The sequence below is a fragment of the Chenopodium quinoa genome, unplaced genomic scaffold (assembly GCF_001683475.1).
Source record: "Chenopodium quinoa cultivar QQ74 unplaced genomic scaffold, ASM168347v1, whole genome shotgun sequence".
NCBI classification, from domain to species: domain Eukaryota; kingdom Viridiplantae; phylum Streptophyta; class Magnoliopsida; order Caryophyllales; family Amaranthaceae; genus Chenopodium; species Chenopodium quinoa.
The window spans coordinates 279,285-287,932 of record NW_018743074.1 but is presented as its reverse complement, the minus strand read 5'-3'; the positions used below and the strand labels follow the sequence as shown (position 1 = coordinate 287,932).

Genomic DNA, 8,648 nt, shown 5'->3' with positions numbered 1-8,648 from the left:
AACAGTTGGAAAACTTGAATTACAATAAAAAATAGTAATTATAATTTAGAGGCTACCTGTAATTAATTAAGTCAAAATTGGGATCATTATATTGGTTGTGACTTGACAAACTACCTAAAGAATGCAATTAAAGCAAACAATACGTTAAAAAGGTAACTTGGCAAATCTAGTTGCATTCTCATGCAACCATGCAGATAAGGATTGAATGTCCATAAAACTATAAAATGATATACAATGTATTATTCAAAATTAACTAATTAAGTGAAAAGCATGCATCGATATTCAATATTATCTTATAAATTGTGCCCTAAGCCCCTAAATTCGTTGGTATGTCATGTAGTTAATGAAATAGAGTTTAGAGATGAGCTATGCTACGCACGAGATTCATTATCTCCTTTCTTATAACTGTGATCAAGGCGGATTTATGATCTTACTACAAGTAAGAGTATATTTGGAGATGTAGAGGTGAACAGGTTCCAAAAAAAAAAAAAAAAACTATTGCACGAAGTTCATTAGCCTCGCTAACTCAGGTAAGCGAATTTGTGCAATTATATCCTTATTTTATACCTTATATTGATAATCTAGTAAGGAGATTGTGGCAGATCTAGAGTTTGACTCAAGTGGGTTCAATAAATTTAAAGTTAAAATAAAATTTTAAGTATTACTTGTCACAGTTACCCTATGTTATGTTTAATTTTTAAATAATTAATAATTAATCACCAAATTAATTAATAATTAATCACCAAATTAATCACCATTGTTCTGTACCAATTATATCTGTATGTAACGTACATGATTAGAGGAATAATTGAAAAGTAAATTAGAAGAAAAAATTATAAAAATGTATGGATTAACTAAAAAGTCACTAAAATGCATGGAGTAGAGTAATTAGCAGTAAATATATTCCCTATTTTCTAGCTAGAAATTTGCAAGTATTACAACCAACATTTGAAATGAAAGGGTATAAAATTGAGGATTTAAAGAACTTGAATTAATTTTATGGTCCTTCCATTATTTTATAAGTATTGAAAAATCGAAATTTATGCATGGTTAGGCTAGATATATGGGGTCAATTTAACTCATTTTGGTGAAACTTATTATTTTTTATCAATATTTTCTTAACTTTCAACTTATTTTAGGCATTCAAGTGGGTTCATTTGCACCCCTCACTATGGCTTCGCCCTTGTATATACACCCGGGTCCAACTCCGTCAAAGGGACATCTCATTAAAATAGCAATAATCATCAAATAAGAAAAGAAAAATTATCATTAAATTACATCTTACTCTCTCTGTTCCTTATTTTTTGCCTCATTTGACTTTTCACGGTCCCCAAGACGTGTCTTTAAACGTATATATCTCCATTTCTATACGCATAAAAATAATAAAAATTTGATATTAATAATTTATACAATGAGACGATTCTTACAATATTCTACATAAATATATTTTCACCATATAGATTAACGAGAATTTATGGTCAAAAATTTTTAAAATTTTGACCTATATTTTTACAACAGGGCAAAAATATAAAGACGAAGAGAGTACATCCAAGTATATTAATGAATTTTCAAACAAAACGCATGTGTCGGATGGTTCGATATACGGAGTAGGAGAAACTACGATCCGCTATCGAACGGTCGAACCGCAGACGGCAGGAGCCTCAAATCCCCAAATCTATACTCGCACGACCACCAACTCATCCCCACCAAATTCCCACAAATACCCTCGTAAACATCATCTATTTACACCCCATACCCTTCATGCAATCCTGCTGTCCTCCTTTACAAAAAGTCAAAAAGCTAAACTCACCTCCACTTTCTCTTTCTCTTCATACCTTTCAGTTTCTCTCTCATCACCTCCATTAAAATCATCACATTCACAAAAAAAATTCCATTGATGAAGCAAGCAAAAACCCCCATTTCTGGGTTTTTTGTTTTCTTACATAAAAATAGGATAGATAAACTAAAAAGCTCTGATTTTTTATCATAATTCCAGGTGGGTACACTGAAAACTCAGCCAAAAAAAAAAAAATTAAAAATCTGGGTTAAAAAATGGTGTCAGATTCTTCTTGAAGCAAACCCAAAATAAATAAAAAAATTAAAAAAGTGTTGGTTTTTTAGTGGGTCCCAGATATCATCTGTCTTACAGTATTGTTTACCCCCAACATTTGTCAAAAATTCACTTTTTTTTTTTTCTTTTGGGTATTTCCCAATTTGATTTGATCAGAATTTAATGGAAGCTACTCACATGGGATTTTGTACATTACTTATAGAATTATACAAGAAAAGAGGTTCAGTAGTGTTGAATTAAATTACCCCACCATTATATGGGATTTGCACCTTTTCTTTTTTGGGTCGGTTTTCAGCAAAGTTAAAGTTGGGGAATTTGTCAATTTTTTTATTTCTTATAACAATGATTACACTCTGGAATTTCCTTTTTGCCACTTTAATTTTATGATGATTGTTGGAGTGGAAGAAAATAAACCCCCAATTTGATTTTTTTTTTTTTTTTTAGGGAATTCAATGCTGAATCTTTAGCTGGGTTATCCTCCAATTCATCTATGCCCTCGAGATTACTCGAGCTTTTAGAAATTCACCAGGTACCCTTGAGGTTTTAACGAATGTATCGTGTTGTACGAATTCGGGTTTTTTTTAGTGATGATTGAAGAATTGAAAATTTGGAGTGCTTATTTTTATAAGAAGGGGAAATTTGATCTTTTTCTTTTTCTCCTAAGTGAAGATCAGATTGTCCAATTGTTAGGGTTTGGCATCTTTTTTGGAATTGTTCCTGTTTTATGAGTGGGAACGTGCTACTGTTGGAAGTATTGATTCCTTGCTATCAGATGAAGGTTTGATATATTCTTGGTGGTGGGGTTTGATTAAATTGAAGAATTTTGTTATTTTCAGGTAATTTTGCTTCTTCATCTTACTGTAAGTGTCTGTTTTGGTTTTTTTTTTATCATCATCATCTATAAAAATTTAATTTCTGTAGTAATTTCTATTTTTTTTTTTTTTTTTTTTTTTTTTGTGTCTCCTTGTATTTGTCCTGTAGATCATATGATTTTATCTTTGTTTATGCTAGAATGTGAATTTTTTTTGCTTGCTAAAAAAAAAAAAAAATCTCACACACACAAAGTTAAGGTCACCTATGGAGATGAATCAATGTGATATTGTGATCTTAATCTCTGCTACCTTGCTTGCAAAAGTTATTGTTGTATATCAAATTTTTCGATTTTGAACTGATTTTAACTTTGCATCATTGATGCCTTTTTGATGTTTGGCTTGTTGGATTTGTCTAATTGAACTAGTGAAACTCAGCTCGTCTCGATTTCGTTGATTTATACTGTAATTTTTGGGGAATAAGATTGGATGAGTTTGTTTAAAGATGGTGTCCGTGGAATTATATGATAGATTTTCTGCAATGATTGATTGTTTTTCTTTCCAATGTGGATAGGTAGGAGGTTCTGGCTAAGGTACTTGCTGCTAACTATGGCAAAGGGATCAAGAAAAAAGGTTGCCAGATATCAGAAGGACCAGTCAGGATGTATGTGGGGTTTGATTAGTATCTTTGATTTCCGCCATGGTCGCTCCTCACAAAAATTGCTCGTGGACAAGAAGCGGGGGAGCAGGCGACTAGATGGTAATATATTCTGTTTATGTTTTAAGAATTTTAGTTGTGAGTAAAATTTAACAGCAGATGTTGGATTAAAGTATTTAATCATGTAGTAAGGTCATCTGATCTTCTATTAAATCATAATGTGTAGCCATGATTTGTTCTCTTTCTTATCAACTCTGTGGTCTGCTTTTGTGTGGTCATTGCTAAGCAAATCTATCTTGGGAAGTTCTAGAAGATATGTGTACTGTTATACTCGTATATTTACATAGATTGACCAACTATTGCTACACTACAGCCTTCAGTGTTGGAGAGAGTTAAAGAAATTAAAGCACATATGAAATCTATTTTTAACTTGATTCTGCTATTAAGACTTGGAATATACTTCGTATAAGTGTTTGTTTGGTAGCCGATTTTGGTGTCTATGTTGTGTTACCTGGCAACTGTGGAGTGAACCAAATCTTCTCATGTTCTGTGCAGGGGCTGCATATGCGAATATTAATTTTGAGACATTGACTGATTCATGTGAAGTCTGTAATGACAATGATGTAAGTTCCTCTTCTTTGTTCTTTCTCAATCCTCTTCATTTTCTTTTTGTTGATGTTCTGGAACACAATAGGTTCATGCTTATAGGTCCCTAACATGATTTGTCATGGGATGAATAATTTTTTTTTTTTATAGGATGAATTTGTTTTGTGCTTGGCTGTACATGTCATTAATGGTGTGTATATAATTTGCTACATTTATTAGGGCTCTGTCAAATGTGAAACAGCAGCAAGCAACATTAGTAAATTGAGCGTGAAAGAACTAATGGAGGAAGAGATGCTTGGGGGGCAAGATCAGAAAATTGTTAATGGAGAAGCAAAGCTGAATACGACAGGTGACGGAGGTCATGTGAAGAAGAATCGTCGATGGATGAAAAATAAGATGTCTCTTGATCTAGATGCTAGTGGCTTTATTGCAGCTGAGGACTTAAAAGCTGAAAGGCCTAGCCACCGGAAGAACAAATCCTGTGGTAGTGTCGACCTAAATGTAATTGTGGAAGAACTATGTAACAGGATTCACCAGAAGGGTACCAGTTGTCAAAAGCATGGTCCAGATGGAGAACGTACCATCCAATCCACAGAAGACCCTTCTGTCATAGAGAAAAAATTGTGGGAGTCAACAAAGGTGTTGGTGAATCATTTTACTGATGGAAATAGCTCCAGTAAAGATGGTAAACTTCAACCTTCGAAAGAACTCACCGATGCCCTTCAGATTCTGAATTCACACAAAGATTTGTTTCTGAAGCTCCTACAGGATCCAAGCTCACAGTTGGTGAAACACATACAAAGTTCACAGGATATTGAAGTTGAAGAAGGTAAGTTCAAAGTGCTGACAGGGTCTGACATGCTACAGCAAGATATCAGTAATGCTAAACAACAGAACTTCTGGAGGAGGTTTAAGGGCTTGGAGAGAAATTCGTCAAGAAAAACCGATACTTCAGAAGATATAAACAGAATTGTTGTTTTAAAACCGGGTCCACCGAGCTCAAATAATTCTGAAACGGCCTCCCCTTGCAGTTCATTACCAGGATCTCCTCTGACCAAAGGAGACAAAGGTCAATTTGAAAGATCATATTCCCCTTTTTCCTTCTCCGAGTTTAAGAGAAAGTTGAAACATGCCATGAGGAAAGAGCAACATAGGTTGTCACATCAACCTTCAGATGATCATCCTACTCTGGCCAATCAAGACAAGAAATTTAGTGGAGAATTGATTGGAATGGCTTCTCCTAGTAGAGACCATTTCTTTATCGAAAAAATTCCTAAAACTTCAGTTGGAAAGAAGGTGGACAAGACAGGAAAACTAAAAGATGACAGTGCTCTTACTCCTGAGCAAAGGGTATCCAACATTTATATTGAAGCTAGGAAGCATCTTGCTGAGATTGTAGGGAATGGTGACATAGATGCAGAAATTCCCAACAAAAAAGGGCCCAGGTCTCTTGGGAAAATTCTTGCTTATTCTGGCTACAGTTCTCCTATATGCAGTCCTAGAACAGAGGGAGGTATGAAATTGCCACCCAATGGGGAATGTCAAACAGGTGATGAGAAGTCATCTCAAATTACGCAAACAAGCAATGTCAGCCATCCAGCTCAAGTGAAGGAAGAGTCACAAATTGAGCTATGCATAGCTGTTGACAAACCTATCCATGAAGCTGATGTTTCCATCGTTGAAACTCTTACTACTGATGGGCTTCCTCACGAAAGGAATAATGATGAGCCTACCTGTGAAACTGAGGTTTTGACTTCTGAAGGTATGCCCTTTCCTCCAATTTAAGATTGTTAGAATTGTGCTTTACATTTATGTAGAATATTAAGTGTGAATTCTTGCAATTTTGTAGTTTCCGTGCTATCTGTTAGATCTCCTGATGCAGAATCCCCGAAAGAGAGTGATGCGACGGAAATCTCCACTGAACAATTCTCACCATCTCCCATTAAGAAGAGTGATCTGGAAGATAGTAGCTGCTCAACATGTTCCGATAAAAATTTGCATCTAACAATTCTAAAAGAGGTTAATACTTATAATGTCTTTCCCTTCCCCTCTCTCTATCAAACCATTGCAATAGCTCTTAACTGTTTCCTTTGTTTTTCTGCAGGGTTTAAGCGAAGAGAATGAACCATCATCATCTTCAAATGAGTCACCACTTATTTGTAAATTGACTGAGAACGATGAAGATCTAGATACCGCAAGTGATGCAACAAGCAGGCCTAGTCCTGTATCTGTTCTCGAACCATTATTCCAAGAAGATGACATTAGCCCTCCTGGCAACAAGTATTCGAATGGTAAGACTCCATTCTAAGATAGTAGTTGGGTTACTTGCATATCAAAATGAGACAACTAATGGTCTGAAAATTTGTATCTGTAGAGCCTATTCGACCACGACAAATACGGTTTGGAGAAGAAATTTCTGCACCTTTAGAACGAGTTTTAAGCTGCAGGACTTGTGTACATGAGGACAAGTATACGATTGAGTTTGTTAAAGCTGTGGTCCAAATGTCTGGTTTGTCTTGGGAGGAGCTTCTCCAAAGGTCGATTCTCTCGGATCATCTTATAGATCCATCATTGCTTGATGAAGTCGATTTTCTCCCAGACTTGCTTTCTTGTGACTTCAATGTGCTCTTTGATCTTATCAATGAAGTTCTTATCGAGATTTGTTGTTTGAACTTTGGCTGCTTGCTATCACTTACAATGCCATACGTTCAACCAGAGTTAAAAGGAAAAGATATATTTGCTGAGATATGGAAGAGAGTCGACTGGTACTTAAAGCTGGAGGGTCCCCCACGAACGCTAGACCAGATTGTCGAAAAAGACTTGGAAAAACCTGGGAAATGGCTGGATCTGCAGCTTGATTGTCAGTGCATTGGGATTCGAATACAAGAAGCCATTCTTGAAGAATTGGTGCAGGAGACAATTTTGAGCTTTGATACCGCGGGATTGGAGAGTGAATCTTCCGTCATCCAACAGGCCGTAGCAAAGGAGAGTGACATTAACGTTGAGGTATGAATGCGCTTGACTTCCTTCCAGGAGCTCCCTTTGGAATCCGGGCAATTAGAAAGACTCATGGGAGCAAAGTAGAATAGGTTGCAACCTAACGATACCTCAGAGTTTCTGAGCAAGAATCTGAGATCTGCTCGTGTTTCCTAACTTGGAACAAAAGTAACATCGGATTGATGATAACGTACCTAGTTTCACGAAGAGTTGGCTGGAACAACTTTTCGGTAAATGCTGTAGGAAGTGAATAGTTGACACAACAGGTTTCCGACTGGTTCACATTCACTGCTGGGCCAATGCATTCGAAGTCGTGGAAACTACTTTGATTGTTTGAGAAGTTTATAGGATTTAGTGTGTGTAGCATCTTGATCGAGTTCAAGGGTGTGTGCTGGTTTATAGTTTCTGTTTGTACATTTTTTACTTGGGTGTTTCTTGGGGCTGATTGGTTTTAGTTTATTCCTCCCCATGATTATATCATGTTATAGTTATAACCGGGTGTATAAGCGTGTGTAATTAGGAAATAAAGATGAAGTGAGAATCACACATATACACATCTATATATAGTAATAGTGTATCTTTTCAAAACCTCTGCCTCATTTTTGTGCTACACGTATGTCATAAATACATCTTACAAGTATATGTTAACTCAAGATGATTGGAGCTTTGAACAGCAAAATCATTAGCCTAGTTATTTTTGGACGGGTCCACCAATCCCAAATTGGAAATCACGTGTCATCCAAACTAGAATAGTAAGAGTTGACAAGACAAAACACTATAATTCAAAGCAAAAACGAAAAATTATTGGGTTTATGACCCGCTGTAACACAACACGCTTAATTAAACAAGTCAGATTAGTAACATTACGTAGCCTCTTGTTGACATACACTAATCCAGGGCCGGACTTCACTACGCTGTCACACTTAAATCCGTCCATATTATCAGTTATATGCGGCCAAAGTCATAAACATATATTTGCACTAGGCCAATTGATTTATTTTTTTTTGGTTCATATGAGTCAGGGCGGGGATGAGAATCGATCCCAGGATCACCTGGAACCGAGAGGAAAGCTCTTACCAACTGAGCTATCCCTCACTCTCTAGGCCAATTGATTAATTGTTACATGTTACATGTTTAACTATCAGCAGAATTTTTTATGATTCTACCATGCTTCAATTGTCAATATACGAAGTATTTTTATTTGCTATGTGGTTGAAGAAAAACATCAATTTATTAATCTAAACAATTTAATTTGAGCTTAAATAATACAAAGAGAGTATTGTAAGCAACAAGTTTAATTGCCCGAGATTATAGATCAATGTCACTACGTCAGTTGTGTGGCCATTAATTGCGTTTCGTACAATTTATTAATATGAAATTAAGATTTGTTAATTAAGAAAGCTTATGAAATGTAGGTTACAATTTATTCAGCTCTTATGGTGGACAATTGTGATGATAGGGTTTTTATCCGATACTATGTATTTCATCCGTATATAATGGTTTTACC

General features: G+C 35.6%; 1 protein-coding gene across 2 annotated transcripts; it reads left to right on the top strand.

Moving 5' to 3' along the window:
* Positions 1-279: 279 nt before the first annotated feature.
* Positions 280-7,729, top strand: LOC110731538. Of its 2 annotated transcripts, none has more exons than XM_021911392.1 (8): positions 280-530; positions 2,516-2,907; positions 3,455-3,640; positions 4,094-4,161; positions 4,364-5,906; positions 5,994-6,163; positions 6,249-6,435; positions 6,519-7,729. In XM_021911392.1, the coding sequence occupies exons 3-8, from the start codon at positions 3,490-3,492 to the stop codon at positions 7,154-7,156; spliced, it is 2,757 nt and encodes a 918-aa protein (XP_021767084.1). In that variant the 5' UTR covers positions 280-530; positions 2,516-2,907; positions 3,455-3,489; the 3' UTR covers positions 7,157-7,729. The 2 variants fall into 2 exon arrangements, with proteins under 2 accessions (XP_021767084.1, XP_021767083.1); XM_021911391.1 differs by lacking the exon at positions 280-530 and adding an exon at positions 1,832-1,996.
* The last annotated feature ends 919 nt before the right edge of the window (positions 7,730-8,648 follow it).

Bases quoted from the DNA above. Each gene is read 5' to 3' on its own strand.
- LOC110731538 (XM_021911392.1), top strand. From the start codon at position 3,490: ATGGCAAAGGGATCAAGAAAAAAGGTTGCCAGATATCAGAAGGACCAG. The intron at 3,641-4,093 runs GTAATATATTCT...TGTTCTGTGCAG, and splicing joins GGGGAGCAGGCGACTAGATG to GGGCTGCATATGCGAATATT. The intron at 6,436-6,518 runs GTAAGACTCCAT...TTGTATCTGTAG, and splicing joins TGGCAACAAGTATTCGAATG to AGCCTATTCGACCACGACAA.